General features: G+C 32.6%; 1 protein-coding gene across 1 annotated transcript; it reads right to left on the bottom strand.

Annotated features, from left to right (window-relative positions):
• Positions 1–770: 770 nt before the first annotated feature.
• Positions 771–2,243, bottom strand: LOC127135362 (40S ribosomal protein S11). The gene is made up of 6 exons (XM_051062093.1): positions 2,232–2,243; positions 2,106–2,146; positions 1,910–2,010; positions 1,172–1,316; positions 989–1,078; positions 771–861 (listed from the first exon to the last, which is right to left on the bottom strand). Exons 1-6 carry the CDS (start codon positions 2,241–2,243, stop codon positions 771–773), a joined length of 480 nt encoding a protein of 159 aa, XP_050918050.1.
• Positions 2,244–18,808: the final 16,565 nt, after the last annotated feature.

Raw genomic sequence — 18,808 nt, 5'->3', positions numbered from 1 at the left:
TCCAAACCGAACTAATTCATGTTCCATAAATTACTCGAAAATATTCACTTATGGATATACCAAATTCAATCTATAATTAACTTTAATTTTTTTATATTATTTTTAATAAAATATCTAATAACCATAATTTTTTTAAAATATTTTTATCCTCTACAATAATACTAATATTTCTAGAACACCGGTTGAATGTTACACTATTACAAAATATTATATCATGTTAATAAATTTTATTATATACCATATGATATATTTCATCAAATTTGAATATTATAAACCGATAATGATTATATTGACTTGTGTTATAATTTTTATAAATTGACAAAAAGAATCATAAAAAAAATATTTCTAATTTAAAACACATCCCACAAACCCAATTCAACCCATAACTGAACGGAACGGACAGTTTTGACAACAAAATTGAAAATCCGTCGAAAAAACCCAACCCATTGAAATTTGATAAGGTTGGGTAATGGGTTCTGTAAACTGAGGTTCTATGTTGGATCACATAGACTTGTTTAAAATACTAAACAGTAATTTAGGGGGAATTTTCTGTCCAAAATTCAAAATATTTGAAACTAGTATTCAATAACCAAAACAAGATCATGCCCAGTAAAATAAACATAAATAAAATATCTTTTATCAAATCACAGTACAGAACTTCAAAAGCAAACAAAAATTACCAAAATTGATAAGAACTTCACCATACAGAAATCGGGAATTACTTTCAACATAGATGATAAAATCTCTATACTAAGAGTGCCAACCAAATCTCATATGCCAGAAAACGCCTTCTTTGCACCACTGGATGATCCAGCTGGGATGACTTTCAACACATTGAACCTCACTGTCTTGGAGAGTGGCCTATAGAAGTGGCACAAGTAAAGGCTTAGTCACACACATATATATACCAATATCTATATAATAATATACTAAAATAAAAGTATCTATGGGTTAATACAGAAATGATAGAATTCTGCTAGAGTTTCACCTGCATTGACCAATAATGACATGATCACCTTCCTTAACACGGAAGGCAGGTGACACATGAGCTGGAATGTTGGAATGCCTCTTCTCATACCTAAGTAGAGCACGTAAGGAAAAAGGTATTACAAATTATGTTTATCCAAGCATGCAAATTAAAAATGAAGAGCATGCTATTAAAAGAGAATACCTCTGATATTTCTTAATGAAGTGAAGATAATTCCTCCTGACAATAATAGTCTGATTCATTTTGGCACTGTGACAGGTTCCGGCTATGATACGACCCCGAATGGAAACATTGCCAGTGAATGGACACTTCTTGTCAATAAAGGTTCCTGTAGTTTAAAATTCAAAGGCCATTTATGTATTAGAAGCAGAAATAAAATAACCATACAATCTTAGATATTAAGAATAGTCTGCCTCAATATATTGTGACCATTATTCCATTTGCATTTACACGAAGAAGATAGAAGAACATTTGCCCCACATATATAGACCAATTCTTTCAAAATGGATACCAAAACCATTCATTAAAAAGCCACAAAGCCACAGCTAATAACTTACACAGGTGTTGAGGATTTGTAAGCACATCATAGAGACCTAAGACCTCGATACTTCCAATAGGAATACAATACAAAACACACAACAAAAACAGAGTTGGCAACCTCACAAGTATGAAATCATAGAAAAATATAGAGATGTAATTAAGCATCCACTACACAAATCCAAAATGCTCTAGTAGTATTCTATTGCATTATTTCTATCTTTCTCTAATTTTGATTTGCATCAATTCGCTATCAAAATGTGTGCATCACTCATCTCCTTCAAAAGGCTACATTTATACATTCAAAACCAAACATCAACGCACTCTCGAAGCCACTCCATATATATACAAACATGAGATATATAAATATAGAGAGAAAGGAACCTTCGATGGCTTCTTTGGGGGTCTTGAATCCAAGACCAACAGATTTCCAGAAGCGATTTCCACCTTTGTCGGGCCTCTTCCCCTTACCAGATTTCTTCGAGCTACGAAATTGAGCAAAAACAACAAGCAAATATGGATCAACAATCATCAAAGTTAAAAACAAAACACACATTGAGATATGAAGTGCTGAATATACCATAAAAACACTTTGGGTTGTTTGAGATAAGCCTTCTCAGTCTGTAACAGATTAAAAAATACACATCAATGGAAAATCGAAACATAGCAGAATGAAAAAACGAAAAACGAAGCAAGAAGAAGTTACTTGTTCAGCCATGGTGGAATTGCGGAGGAGGGATTTGGTGAAGCCGCACGCACTGGAAACCTTCTCGCTCAGATTTTTGGTAGAGGATGAGAAACCCTAACCTGATTGTTATATGTCTACCCGGTCAGATGGGCTTAATTAGTCTTAGCCCAAACATGAAAACCCATCCTTCACATACGCCCTTCCTCGTAAATAAAAAACATATGCATAATTTATACGACAATTGTGTAAATATTTTGACAAATATTAAATCGATAATTTATAGTACAAATATATGTGGAGATATTTTATGATTTAATTGATTTATAAAAATAAAACTATGTATGGTTTGATTTTATAAAGGGATACTCGGGTTTTTTTTTGGAAGGGTCATTGATGGCACCGATCCAACCAATCGTGTCTATGGGGCGTGTCGTTCGGCCTATTTTTTGTATTCGTTAGGGATAATGGAATTATTATGTATCAGGTCACGTGTCCTTGAAACGCGAAGAATCTATCATCTCATTCTTACTAAAAGGGATAATCATTATCCTTATTTTTGTGTTAGTCAAATGATCGGGAAGAAACTGTTTTTTCACCCCAAAAATCGTCTTACGAGTTAGGCATATTAATATTTCAACCCTTAGGGTTGAGAGATCATTTGTTATTCACATATCCAACTGACATATATTCTCTTGCGATCAACCTCATAAGTAGAGTCATCTTCGTTGTAACTTTTGCAAGTACAATTGGCGCTCATTGGAGCTCGGTAAGACTAACATATGTCACACTCGCATCCAAATTTCACTCATCTCATTCATCTTCCTCAACATGGTGACAGGATGAGGCACTACAACAGCCAGCAACATTGGCAACAACGACAATAATACCCTAGTAGATATGTGTGCTCATATGAAAGAGTTGTATCATTTCAACCAAGCTTTGCATGAGACCATCATGACCTTTCAAGAGTGGCACCACGAAGAAAACCTGGTTAAACACGGTGTTTTGGACCCCTAGCCTCTCTCCGACGAAATTTGGGGTGATTTGATACCAAAAAACTTCAAACCACCATCATTGATGAAGTTTGATGGAAAAGTGACCCCCGCAAACACATCACCACCATCAATACTCATAAGGCAATAATATGTGCCTCTAACTACTTGAAGTTTAAGTTCTTGTTGAGCATATTCAAGGAGGCACCTCTCCAGTGATTCGTGAACCTTACATGTTTTTAAATGACCAATTATCAAGACTTCACAATGAAACTGGTCCATAATTTTTCGGCGAGTAAACACTGAAAAGTTTCAACAACCACCTTACTCAATGTGCATCAAGGACTTGTTGGGTCACTAAGGGAGTACCTCACAAGGTTCAATGAGATGACTATCAAGGTAATACATCCAAACCAGGAGATGTTTGTAGGAGCATTTTAAAATGACTTAAGGGTTGAACATTTCAACGAGCCTCTCACCATAAAGCCCATTGCTTCCATGGCTGAAATCATGGCACATGTTGAATGCTATCTCAAATGGAAAGAGAGAAACACATAGAAAAATGTCATGGGTGTTAAAGAATGACCCTTTGATGAATTTGATTCATCGTATAATCCATTACACCTTGCACGTGAGGGATAAAGCAACTTTCAAACGCAATAGGAGGCCCACGTCTAGCTTCACGCCCTCAACACTCATCAAGAGTAAACTTGACATTAAGTTACACACACTCACATCATCTTGTCTTCGCCAGCTCCCAAGTCGGGGACCATGGGGCCTAATCCCAATAGGTGGTGCAAATACCACAAGGTAAAGGATTATCACATTAACGATTGCTACCATCTCAATAGAGATATTGAACGGCTTATTCAAGAAGTCCACTTGAAAAGAATGCATTTGGGGAAACTCCTAACAAGCACAAGGAAAGTCCAGAATTTAAGGGTGAGGTCAACCCAAAATCCCCAGGTCCATAAAATACAAAGAGCCAACTCCCAAGTTACCACATTCATATCATCGCGCCTTTACCAACTCCCAAGTCGGGGACCATGGGGCCTCATCCCAATAGGTGGTGAAAATACCATAAGGTAAAAGGTCGTCATGTTAACAACTGCTACCAGTTCAAGAGGGAGATTGAGTGACTTACTCAAGAAGGCCATTTGAAAATAATACATTTGGAGGAACTCCTAGCAAGCAGAAGGCAAGTCCGAGATTTAATGGTGAGATTAACCAAAAAGCCATAGGTTCATAAAAGACAAAGAGCCTGAGAGAAGAGATGGGAACATGTTAGTCCACCACACTCTCGGTACCATAGAAGTGGGTATGCTTGTTAACTAAAGGCGATGGAGGACTCGTTCATCAAGCCCATGTCTGACCAGAAGATGATTCGGACCTTGAGATTACATTCCCTTCTAAAGATGTCGTCGAGTTCTTCCCTTATGAAAATGATATTATGGTGAAAATGCGACAAATGTGAGATCAAGTGAGTACTAGTAGATTTGGGAAGCTCAAATGACATCCTATATTGGAACACCTTTGAGAGATTAAAACTAGATCTCGACGACCTCTATTCATTCAGAGGTCCCTTGGTCGATTTCTATGACGAACAGATATAATTGAAAGGCTATATTACTCTAAAAAAGATGTTTGGATTAAAGGAGACACTGTTATGGATAACACATTTCACACGGTTGTGAAAGAGCTATAATCATGGTTGATGGTCTCTGGTATAGTAGTGTGTATTTGTAAGTAGGCACGGTCTACTGGTTGTGGTAATAAATTGGAAAATGCGCTACATATAACCACTATTGTAATAAACAACCATATTGAAAGACTAAAAGTGCCTTACTTTTCACCAAGGTTGGAAAATCCAACTGTGGTAAAAAGCCAGTCAATCTAATTTTTCATCTTTTCCACATGTTTTTCCTGACTACATTGAGAACTTTCATCACAATGTAGAATATTAAATATTTCTAACACAACAACAAAAAGAAGAACAACAAGAACAATAACAAGAATAACAAAAACAACAACAACAACAATATCAACAATAATAACAACAACAATAAGAATAACAACAAGAATAACTACAACAACAACAATAACAACAAAATAAATAAATATAATTGTTAAACATTAAATCTCAACAAAAACAAAAACAACATCAACATCAAAACAACAACAACAACAACAACAACAAAAAATCAATAAAATCATTAAATATTAAATCTCAACAACAACAATAATAACATTAAATATTTTACCTGACACAACAACAACAACAACCAACGTTGCTAAGTTGAATTCATGATTTCCATTCCTCATTCATTTCGGAGAAGACATGATGGAGTTCTGAAACTCGCTAATGGAATAAATGTTTTTTAGTATCGTTTACGGAATAAATGATGTTTTTAAGTTTGGATCAATGGATGAATAGTGTTTCATAAATGGAAGAAGTTTGAAGGCAAAAGATGAAGTTTGTCTAAGTACGTCTAGGGCAAAAGTGAATAAACTAAAAAGTGTTATATATCTTTAAAAAAAGTAGGAAGGCGTTATTTATTACCACAGTTGGAATTTCAACTGTGGTGAAAAGTGACTTAAAAATAAACAAAAAACAAAATTATTGGTGTTCTGATTCGAACCTAAGACCTAACGCCATTTTTCACCACGGTTGAAATCCCAACCGTGGTAAAAAAGGCTTAAAATTAAGTAAAAAAAATAAAAATGTTGATGTTGGGATTCGAGACCATGACCAAAAGCCACTTTTCATCACGGTTGGAATTCCAATCATGGTGAAAAGTGACGCCTTCTTACTTTTAAGCATGATTGGGCATATTGGTGGAATTCCAAAATGATCTATTTAAGCATGAATTTTTTTTCTTATGAATGGCCATATTTGTGCAATACAAAGTGATCAAGAAAGCACTTATGGTGTTAATTACCACCATATTTATACTACTAAAAAATATTACCGTTATTTTATTGTTGTTGCAATCTTATCATTCCAAAATGAAATCAATATTTTGAAATCAAAATATCTACTTTTAATATATAAAAGTTAATTACCACCATAATTACTTAATTACCCTAATTACAATCCATAATACAGCTACTTTCATGTTCCTATAAGTAATTTCGTACTATACTCTATTTATACTACTAAAAAATATTACCGTTATTTTATTGTTGTTGCAATCTTATCATTCCTAAATGAAATCAATATTCTGAAATCAAAATATCTACTTTTAATATATAAAAGTTAATTACCACCATAAATACTTAATTACCCTAATTACAATCCATAATACAGCTACTTTCATGTTCCTATAAGTAATTTCGTACTATACTCTATTTATACTACTAAAAAATATTACCGTTATTTTATTGTTGTTGCAATCTTATCATTCCAAAATGAAATTAATATTCTGAAATCAAATTAATTATTATTGTAGTTTTTTTGCCAAATATTATCGTTACTTGATTTTCTTTAAATGACAAAATGAATATTTAATTGTATAATTATATGTTATTAAATTATAACTTTAAAATTAAAAATAACTATTTAATATAGTTGATTAATATTAATTGAGTAATTTAATATTATTGTTAATTTACCTACCAATTAATTATTATTATTATTGTTATTATTATTATTGATATTTACCCACCATATATGATAAGAATATTTTTAAAATTTAAATAGTATATTTATTATTTGATTTGATTTGATTTAATTGAGATCCAAACTCTATAAATTAAAATCGGTTACTTATTATGAACAATAATATATGGTCATTCCAATGTCAATCTATTATTAATTGAATTTTACATAGATGTAATTTTGCAATAACACGTTGGCATATTGAATCTTATACCGCTGTTATATTTGCACTAACATATTTTATCCTTTCAACAAAATAATTATAGTAAATACGTACATTCTGTATACCGAATTATAATAAAAATGTATTAAAATCAAAAGCAATAAAACTGTTTACGGTAAATAAAAATATAGAATAACATCTTAAAATTCTATTCTATTTGATTATTCATTTACTTATTACTAATTTATTTATTATATAAAAATATATCAAATAAAATTTTAAATATATGTTGTGTCATTAGCATTTAATTTTAAATATATCAAATAAAATTAAATAAAATAAATTGGTCAAATTTAGACTAGATGTGAGTGAAAAATGTGATAAAATAAATTATCTATTTATACTACTAAAAAATATTACCGTTATTTTATTGTTGTTCAAATCTTATCATTCCAAAATGAAATCAATATCCTGAAATCAAATTAGTTATTATTGTAGTTTTTTAAGGTTGCGGGCAGGTTTTGAATCATCACTTCCTAAAAGGTTGCGGACAGGTTTTGTATAAACTCAGTTTTTTAAGGACCAAAGAATTGTACGAAGTTAAATCATTTTTGTTGCTGGACTTATTTCTCACAATTTTAACTAAAATTGTGAACCTTTTGTTTCAATATCTTTTGTTGCATTAAACCTTACTGTATCAATTGCAGTTAATTTCAACATTTGGTAGTATTCATTACTATATTTTAAAACAAATGAGGTTCTGGTATTTCTTTTACATGGTTTATGTATTTTGGTTAAATAATCATTTATTATGAAGGTTAATATTTGCGCTTTTATACCTCAAATTAGTAACAGACTGGAAAATTTCATCCATTACTAAATAAATATATTTTTATTTCTTATGTCCAAAATCTCAATGATAAATGAAATGTTTATTCATAACATTAACAATGGAATGTTTATTATATATCAATATACCAATAAATTGTAAAAATATTTTGTATTATATTTTTTGATTATTTCCTTAATATAGTATACAAAAAAATTAAGCAAATTATATTACTATAAATTAATAATGTTTTACTTTATTATGTCCCAAACTGGAAAAAGTTATTTGTGGAAATTTTTTGAACCCATTTATTGATCATTTAACATCCATTACATTAAAAAAACTCTTATGCAATAAATTTGTGTACGTTGATCCAACTATATATATATATATATATATATATATATATATATATATATATATATATATATATATATATATATATATATATATATATATATATATATATATAAACAAAAAAATATATTATATTTTAATTTTTTTAAAATAAATTATTGCACTTGCGCGACTCGTGCGAACACACGGGTCTTTTACTAGTATATCTTTAAAAAAAGTAGGAAGGCGTTATTTATTACCACGGTTGGAATTTCAACTGTGGTGAAAAGTGACTTAAAAATAAACAAAAAACAAAATTATTGATGTTCTGATTCGAACCCAAGACCTAACGCCATTTTTCACCACGGTTGAAATCCCAACCGTGGTAAAAAAAGGCTTAAAATTAAGTAAAAAAAATAAAAATGTTGATGTTGGGATTCGAGACCATGACCAAAAGCCACTTTCCATCACGGTTGGAATTCCAATCATGGTGAAAAGTGACGCCTTCTTACTTTTAAGCATGATTGAGCATATTGGTGGAATTCCAAAATGATCTATTTAAGCATGAATTTTTTTTCTTATGAATGGCCATATTTGTGCAATACAAAGTGATCAAGAAAGCACTCATAGGTGTTAACAAGAGAGTTTGAGGATCAGAACAACGACAATGACAATAGTCATTGCACAGTAACTAGACATTTGTGAGGTGAACTTTATGGATTTAAATATTAGAGTAGAAGTTGAATGAGGGATTCTTATGCCTATGGGACACCTTAAGAATGTCCATATTAGGAATTAATATTCCACAACACCAAGTTGGGAACCTCCTCAACAGTATCAAAGAAGGAGGAGTTGGACGCCCTGCTCCGGAAGAATATTGATTTATTCACATAGACTTCTATTGGTATGTCAGGAATGGACATTAGGGTTGTATGTCACCATCTTGCCATCAACTCCATAATGAAGTAGGTGTGGTTAGAGAACATACAAAGTAGGCGAGGAAAAGCGAGCAATCATCGATGAAAATGTTGGGAAACTGAAAGAAGTTGGTTTTATAACCAAAATAAAATACACAACTTTGTTGAAGAATGTGTTGTTGGTTTAGAATTCGTATTAGAAATGGTTAATGTTTGTGGATTTCACCGATTTAAACATGGTGTGCCCTAAAAACCCTCACTTGTTGTCAGGAATTGACATGTTGATTGGTTGCTTATTAGGGTATAAGACTGTGATATTTATGGACGTCTACACCAGATACATCCAAATAGAAACGTGCCCCTGGATGCGCCTAAGATTGCCTTCATATGCAATAATCACAATTATTATTATAATGTCATGTCATTCAAATAATATGCAACTTATCAAAGACTCATTGATGTCGTATTTTCTTATCAGATAAAGTGTAACTTGGAGGTTTACATTAATAATGTGGTCGTAAAAACCCTTGAGGAAAGAAACCACTATGATGATCTATAAGATATTGTGAAGTCAGACATAAGGTATAACATGCTCTTGAACCCTGTCAAATGTTCCTTTGAGGTATGGGCAGGTAAATTCTTGGGTTTCATGTTGACTATAAAAAAGATATAGGAAAATCCTGATAAATATCAAGCCATAATTGGCATGAGGAACCCGACCACAGTTAAGGATGTCCAACAACTAACATGATGCATGGTCGCCCTTTCTAGATGCCTTTTTAGTGTATGGGACAAGGTTTTTCACGTCTTATCCACCTTTAAGAAGAATGGGAAGTTTTATTGTGAAAATAATGTGAAGAGGCACTCACGAGGTTGAAGACTTTTTTTTTTCTGGAAACTCCGCCTATTTTAACATGCACGAAAGAAGGTGTGCCATTAAACCTATATTTGTCGTTGATAGACAAGGTGCCGAGCTATGTACTTGTCAAAGAGAAAGATAAGGTCAAGTAACCAACCTATTTTGTAATCAAAGTGTTAAAATATGGGGAGCTTATATATTAAGAGGTAGATAGGTTGGTGTTGGCACTCTTAATAACGTCGAGAAAACTTAGGCCATACTTCCAGAGGAATCGTGTGATAATAAAGACGAATAACCCAATCCTCTAGATATTAAACAAGCCTTATTTGGCAGAGAGGATAGTATCATGGTCAGTCGAACTATATGAATATGACTAGGGGTGGAAAAACATACATGGCTCATCAAGCATGCTCGTTTTTCCCGCATTTTTTGTGTGGAGCGAGTCAAGTTTTTAGACCAGCAGCCTTTAATATGCATGCATATCCCCCACTGCACTTTTTGTGGGATTTTGTAGGCGTAGGAATTAATAAGAATTTTTTTCAATTTTTTAGCCTTTAAGGGTGTAAGGTTAGCATGCTTGCCCTGCCCTAATTTTTTTGGACGAACCAAGGGTTTAGGCCCACACTCTCAATTATGTGCATCTCGCCCGCCTTGTTTTTGTAAACTTTTGCAGGAAAGGCATAAATAGTGTGTGCATGCTCGTTTTCCACCCGTAAATATGACATCCATTTTGTACGTAGAGGCAATATAAATTCTCAAGTACTTGCAAATTTCTAAGTACAGTTCAGTTCCCTAGTGTGTGAGGAAGTTCCCAATGTTTAGACATTATCAGTAGATAACACCTTAAACTTGAAGCAAAGTAGTGTATGGGTAGTACTAGAAGGCCCAAACAATATTCTCATAGAGTGATCCATGAGGTTTGAGTTCAGATCTAGTAATAACCAAGTTGGATATGAAGTCATCATCGCTGGAATAGACCTCTCCAAAGAAATGGGTGCTTCAATCAAGCCGCTAGTGAATATTGAATGAAGGAGCCCTAACTCATCAAATACCTTCATAAAGTATATGATTTGGATAAGTTATTTAAATTCTTTGAAATAGTTTGTGCAAATATAGAGTAGAACACCCAAGTAGACCTCTTATTAAAGCTCGACAGTCCCAAGAAGCACAACCACAAAAGGGAAGTGATACAGGAGATTACAGTAGCTCACAACATAGAGAAGGAATATGTCAACATCATAGATGTCACACACGCCTCAAAATGGATGGCACTTATAATGTGTTATCAAATAATAGGTGGTCTTCCTTCAGGCGAGGTTGAGGAAAATATCACAAAGTTTGCGAAAAAGTACACTATGGTAGCAAAAAAAACTCTACAAGATATGAAAGTTTTCCCCCGTGCTGAAATGTCTATGCGAGAATGAGATTGCCCCAGTTCTGACAAAGGTCCATGAAGGTGTTTTGCGAAAGCCATATTGATGGGTGAGCCTTCACTAAGAATATATTAAGGGTTGGCTACTATTGACTGGACCAACTAAAGGATAACACATAGTTCATTAGAAAATGTGACAAATGTTATAGGCCCTCCAACCTCTACCACATGCCAGCTGAAATATTATACTTTGTCACATCTCCCTAGCCTTTTTTTATTAACGGGGATGGACATTTTGGGTCTTTTCCCCTTAGGACAAGGTAAACTAAAGTGTTTACTCATAAAAGTGGAATACATGAAAGTAAAGATCGTATCTAAAATCACAGCAGAAAGAATTGACGTTTTTATTATAAGTGAACTATTTAAATGTTTTGTATGCCAAGAAGTATAGTCTCGGATAACGGGACTCAGTTCGCTAGCTCAACTGTGGTGGAGTTCTGCCAATAGTTGGGAATTTAAGTGAAGTTCATTTTTATTGTCCACCCACAAGCCTATAGGCAGGTCGAGTCAGCCAATATAGTGATCCTTTATGGGAGAAACAAGAAGTTAGATGACACCAAAGCTCGTTGGGTTGAACATTTGCACGAGGTTTTGTGATCATATCATAAAACACCCTCATTTCACCACTAAGGAAACACCATTCAATATGATTTATGGTGTAAACGCCAAGCTAGCAGTTGAGATTGACACGCCCACTTGGCAGCGTGAACATTTCAATGAGGAAGGTAAGTAGTGTACGAAGGTGACACATAATTTTTGTATATACTAACAATATATGTAACAAACGTTAAGAAAAAATAATTGAATTATTATGTGTAAAGAGAATGAAGCAGGTCTTAGATGCACGTGTGACTTGATCAATGATGCTAGAAAGATTGCCCACATTAACAAATTTATAGAAAAGTAAAGATTTGTCAAACGATATAATTCTAGGTGGTCCTCAGGGATATGAAGGGAGGAGAACACATGTTTATACAAGTAGTTACACCTACTCGAATTGGAAATTTGCTTCCTATTTGTGAATGCCTGTACTTGGTGCATCATAAGTTACCCCATGGCACGTACGAGCTTAAATAACTGAATGGACGACTCATTCCTAGAATTTAGAACTCAGTGAATATGAGATATTATCATAGTTAACTATGTTATTTTTTATGTCGATTGAATAAACAATGTATGAATAATAAAGACCTTTTAATGAATAAAAAAAGTAACATGACACTACTTTCCCCTACAAGGGGCATGGTTTTGAATTAGGCACCTTATTTTCTTTCTTGTTGGTGTCATGAATTCTTTATATGTTGCAGATATTGATGGGTTCTTACAAAGGATCCTTGTTGAAATTGCCCTCTAATGCAGTAATGAGTATTCTTATTTTGACGTTTTGCCTTTTGTTTTTATCATATTTTTGAGTTTCCTTTTTGTACTAATCACAAAACACATGACAAAACAGATTTTCCATGCATTTTAAAATGTTGACAAGCATTCATGAATGGATTGAATGTTTTTCAAGTGGCTGAATCAATTCAAGGGTGTGTCTCTAAACTCATTTTTGGCCATGTTTGCTTGAATTGAGTCAGAAAGCGTATTAAATTAATTCATCAAAGTACCCAAAACTTCCATTTTGAATTTGTTTGTGTGAATTAATTCAAAACTTTGACTGAATCAATTCTTGATTCTAAAATGATTTGATTCATTGAGGTACATGATCCAATTCAAACATTAATTTTATTTGTTTCAAATTAGCCTTGATCTGATCATTTTTCCAAAAAATAATTGATTGATGGAAATGTTGAATTGATTAATTCAGTTAGTTTTTTACTCTTTTGTGTGCACTATCTCATGCACATATAAATTTGGGTGTCATTTTAAACATTAAAAAACAAGTGAGATTAAAATTTTCAAAGAGAAAGAGTTTTACAAATACATTTTCGCCTCTTTCAAATCATCACCTTCATTATGATCATGGATAATCATTGTAATTATTGTATGTGTAATGGTTGATTGTGAGAAAACATTAGAGATATAATCGTTTATTTGAATTGTGTAGTTCTTGCAAGCAGAAATTTGATCTTGAAGGAATTCAAAGGTTTGATATTCCTTTAAGTAAAAAGAAGAATAAGTTATTCTCCATTGTTGTGGAATTTTTCTATGGATCTCCCAACCCGTTGAAAAGAATGATTCAAGGCTTATAATTTCAAGATTGAGTGAAGATCAATGAATTTATCAAGATTGAAGTCCATCAAATGATGAAAATCAAGATATTGGTGAAGATTAAGGATAATAATGATGGTAGCTAGTTGCAGACAAGTACAACCAAGAAGCAAGAAAGAAGATAGACTGTAGAGTCATAGTTTATCTTTTATTTCATTAAATTGTGAAAGATACAAAATTTTGATGTTTTATAATTAAAGACTGGAGTAGGTGCATGCAATGTCGATAGTACTGAACCAATACATATCCCAGTGCTCTCTCTCTCTCTCTCTCTCTCTCTCTCTCTCTCTCTCTCTCTCTCTCTCTCTCTCTCTCTCTCTCTCTCTCTCTCTCTCTCTCTCTCTCTCTCTCTCTCTCTCTCTCTCTCTCTCTCTCTCTCTCTCTCTCTCTCTCTCTCTCTCTCAATTTATCATTCATCACACATTTACATCATTGCATTTTATTATCTTTTGTTCTATGTTTTGTGAATTTTGAGTTATTCCGGTTTTTGTGACTTTGGTTGTATGTGCCGCATATTTTTGCACTTTGATTGTATAGAAATGTGTTTGTTTGCTTCTTATGTCATTTTCTCTTTCTTCTCGTAATGTATGAAATTCTCATATCGCTTAAGATGCTTTATTTTTGCATTCTGAGTTTTTTTTTGCAGGTTTGTGTTTAGTTAGGGTTTGCTAATCAATTCAGTCTATGTGATGTGCATTTTCTTGTATTTTCGTCCCTCTTCCTTTTTGATTTTGTAAAAGAGGGAGAAAGGATTCCCATTGAAAAAATGTAAATCTGATGATTAATCATTTAATGTTAGGGGAATAGCTCCATACAACTCAAAATTACTCAGGTTTTGCCAAGCATCAAAAAGGGGGAGACTGAAATTGCCCTCTGACGCAATATCGTTTATTCTTGTTATTTTGATGCTTTGCCTTTATTTTTATCGTATTTTTGAGTTTCATCTTCATATTAATCATCAAACACATGACAAAACATATCTCTATGCATTTTGAAATGTTGACTAAAAGTCAAAGTTGCTTGACTCGATTCATAATCATTCATGAATGGATTCATTGTTTTTCAAGTGGCTCAATCGATTTAAGGGTGTCATGAATCGATTCACGTATGTTTCTCTAAACTCATTTTGGCTATGTTTCTTCAATTGAGTCCGAAAGCTTATTTGAATCAATTCAATGATAATTTTTCTTATTTGATTTGATCAGTATATGAATCAAGTCATCAAAATGTCCCAAATTTCCATTTAGAATATAATTGTGGGAACCATTTCAAGGATTTGAATGAATCAATTCACAATTCGAAAATGAATTGATTCATTGAAGTACATGTCCAATTCAAGCGTTAATATGAATTGAGTCAAACTATCAACTATCAGATTATCATCAATCAAATAGAAAAAGGAAAACCCCAATGGAACTTAAGGGAAATCTCACTACCCTTTCATGATTTAAGCACCCTTAGATGAAGAATCCCCCCACTACGTTGTAATTCCATCAAAAGCAGCAAAAGTAAGCTTCAATGACCTTCTTCTCCAAAGCCTAGTTCTCCACTATTGTTTCTCTATTCCACTCTTCTATTTCATGTACTGGCAAAAGGTTCTCACAACCCTAATTTCTCTCATTTTTAGAATATATAATATTCAAATTAATTTACCAACATCATTATTCTGCCCAACTAAAACTTCATTTATCTCCACTCACCACTTACTTTCCTCAAATTACATAACTGACCAAATTCTTCATATTCATTCAAAGTTCTAGTTACTTAATTAACTAATTCCCACCAAACTAATTAAATTAGCACAAAACACCACAAATGTCGTTATCGGCCAAACATATCATAACTCAAATAAAATAATTATTTAAATAATTAAATCGATTAAATCAAATAAATAAATAAATGACGAATAAAAATCGGTGTGTTACAGGATGCATCCAACCACGTGTCAGGTTTCTCAGAATATTTGCATAATTTACAATCTTATCATGATAATCAGAATATTCAAATGGTTGATGATAATACTTTATCTATCACTAATGTTGGCGACATAAACCATGATTTTCGGGATGTGCTTGTATCACCTGAAATTTCTTCCAATTTATTGTTTGTTGGTCATAGTTGTGTTGTGCTGGAGCAGGTGTTGGGGAAGGTGATTGCGAATGGGGCTTAAAGTGGGAAGATTGTTTCCACTCCAGTTTATTTCTTGTCATTTATCTCTTGTCTGTAATAATGTTTTGAGTTCTTATGAGGATTGACATAGAAAATTGGGTCATCTAAACTGTGTCATTTTGTCTCATTTATTTAAACGGGTTTATTGGAAAATAAAAATGGTATTTGTAATGCCTTTGTTTCCTATTCAGTTTGTAAATTGGGTAAAAGTAAAACACTTCCTTTTTTGGGTGGTGCTTGTCGTGCTTCCACTTGTTTTGAGACGATTCATAGTGATGTGATGGGAATGTCTCATGTAGTTTCTCATGCTCATTATAAATATTTTGTCACGTTTATTGATGATTACAATCATTTTACTTAGATATATTTTCTTTGGTTTAAATCTAAAGTGTTTTCTATGTTTAAGAAATTTCTTACATATGTTGAAACTTAATTTCAAAATAGTGTTAAAAAATTTCATTATGACTCTGGTGGTGAATACATGTCTCATGAGTTTCAGGAGTACCTTAAAAAATTCTTTTTGTCTCAAAGATCTTGTCCCAATACTGCTCAACAAAATGGGATGGCAGTACGCAAGATCGTCATTTATTTGATGTAATACACACCTTACTTCTTCAAGCTTTTGCGCCATCCTGATTTTGGGTAGAGGTGTTGTTCAAAACTCTTTTCTTAGTCAAACATCTTTTGTCTACGATTATTGATTTTGATTCTCCTTTATTTCGTCCTTTTAAAATTCAGTCGAATTATAGTAATTACATACTTTTTGGTGTGCGTGTTTTGTACACATGCATGGGTTTGAAAGATATAAGCTTGAAGCACAATCTATTCAATGTGCACTTATGTTATGGGTTATACTCACTCTTATAAGGGTTTTGTGTGTTAAGATCTCTCTAAACACCGCTTTTGCATTTTTAGGAATGTGACATTTTTTATGATCAATTTATGTTTCATTGTCTTTCTCATTCCATGAATGATATTGATATTCTTCCCATTTTTTCTATTATACCTCAATTTACTAAGCGTTATATATCAGGCAAGATATATGTTAAAAAACACAAACAATAAGTTTCCACCCGCTTCCCGACGTTGATCTCATGAAAAAGTAAGAAGCAAGACAAAGTTTCTAAATCCTCATCTGAATCTAAGTATCATGTTATGTCTGATGCTTGTTCATAAATAGTTTGACTTCAGGTCTTTCGACTGAGTTGAGATATCCTCAAACAGAGCCTACATCACTTTATGTTGATAATATAAGTGTCATCCAAATTGTTGCGAATCCAGTTTTTCATGAACTTACCAAGCATATATGTCATTTAATATGTGATGCATACAATGATCAACTAATATCACTTCCTCGTGTTAGTACTCAATTTCAGGTTGCAAATATTTTTACGAAGGTGACTCTTTGTCCACATCATCAGTTTCTTGTTAACAAATTAATGCTCATTGATCGGCCACATCAATTTGAGGGGTTGTTAATATGGGATGATTTGATTCCTCTTAATTGTATATATTTTCTATTATTAGAATAGACTAGAAAATTGAATAGATAATATTTATAATTAATTGTTGTAAATGCTCTTGTAATTAAAAATAGAGACAATACAATGAAGAATTACATTCAATTGGATTTTAATATTTGTAATTAGTTGTCGTAAATGCTCATGTAATTTGAGGGGGGAGGGGTGTTAATATGGGATGATTTGATATGATTTGATTCCTCTTAATTGTATAGATTAACCATTCCTAAAATAGAATAGAAGATCAAATAGATAATATTTGTAATTAATTGTTGTAAATTCTCATGTAATTATAAATACACACGATACAATGAAAAATAAAATTTAACAAAATATAGTGATTTTGAAAGTCATACAATATACGTAATGCATTCGATTGGATTTTGAGGTGGAGCACTTCGAAGTGGAAAAATGTTTTCGAGAAGTCGTATCTTGTTAGATCAATATACGCACACGTGTTATAAGATGACTCATTTCAGAAAAGCGTGTGGATTTTTTCTCCAGTGTCAGACCCCTAACACAAGGAATAAGAGATTCATGAATTGCATCGAAATGTTCTTTTTTTTACTGTATAGCATTGTCTATGATTCCTCCAATACCGTATAACACTGTCAACATGATCAAAATAGGATGGAGACAATACCGTTGAATTGTCACTCTGTGTTGGTTTGACCTTCTTAGGAGCGCCCTTTGTTTTTACGGATTGCGATAGTGGTTACAAATATGTGGTTTTTGGATAGACAATTTTCCTCAATTGCTTTTTGATTTGCAGTTTCATGTTGTCATCCGATTTCAAAAATATCTCTTGAATCACTTCCCATTCGGTCATGATAGATATATTTGATTTACCATTTCTCAGCCAGAGCCTTTTCCAATGAGCCTATCAAGTTTGGTCTTCTTAGAAATTAAACAAGTAAATGGAAGATTATACATCTTCCTATGTGTACAACCACACTTTGAACTATATGAAACAACTTTCTTAGTTCGTTTGACTTTGTAATAAATAAAATTCAATCTCACTCGAGATATATTGTCCACTAATTATGAATAAAAACAGTTGTCTCTAAATTTGTGTTTTAACACTGTAATGTTGCGATCAAATGATGCTTGCATCTAACTATGTTGATTTTGGATCATTTGGTTCACAGACTCCTAATCTCTACATAAATAACATTTACTATTTTCCAACAAATTCTTAAATGTAGCATGAGCATATTCAACTCTGTTAGTTGTTGTATTTTCAAAGTGTCTAATCTGATTGGTCTAAGCACACACAATCTTCTCCTTCATCGGATATAAAATTGTACTTTCAACATATTTTTAAAAATCCAGATATTTCTCACACACCCTCCTAAATATATTACAGATTCGGCAAATAATATTTTCCTAGAAATATTTATTATAACATTCTAGGCATCCATAATACTTTTCAATATCTCAATAGCTTTTCAATAACCGCAAACTTAAATCCACTTCTCACTTTTTTGTTATATAATACCTACAAAA

This window comes from Lathyrus oleraceus, chromosome 4, assembly GCF_024323335.1.
Source record: "Lathyrus oleraceus cultivar Zhongwan6 chromosome 4, CAAS_Psat_ZW6_1.0, whole genome shotgun sequence".
Classification (NCBI taxonomy): Eukaryota; Viridiplantae; Streptophyta; class Magnoliopsida; order Fabales; family Fabaceae; genus Lathyrus; species Lathyrus oleraceus.
The sequence above is the reverse complement of the archived record's forward strand: the minus strand, read 5'-3'. Positions and strand labels throughout refer to the sequence as shown.

Bases quoted from the DNA above. Each gene is read 5' to 3' on its own strand.
- LOC127135362 (XM_051062093.1), bottom strand. The intron at 2,011-2,105 runs GTATATTCAGCA...TCAATTTCGTAG, and splicing joins CAACCCAAAGTGTTTTTATG to CTCGAAGAAATCTGGTAAGG. The intron at 1,317-1,909 runs GTTCCTTTCTCT...TTTAAACTACAG, and splicing joins CCCCAAAGAAGCCATCGAAG to GAACCTTTATTGACAAGAAG.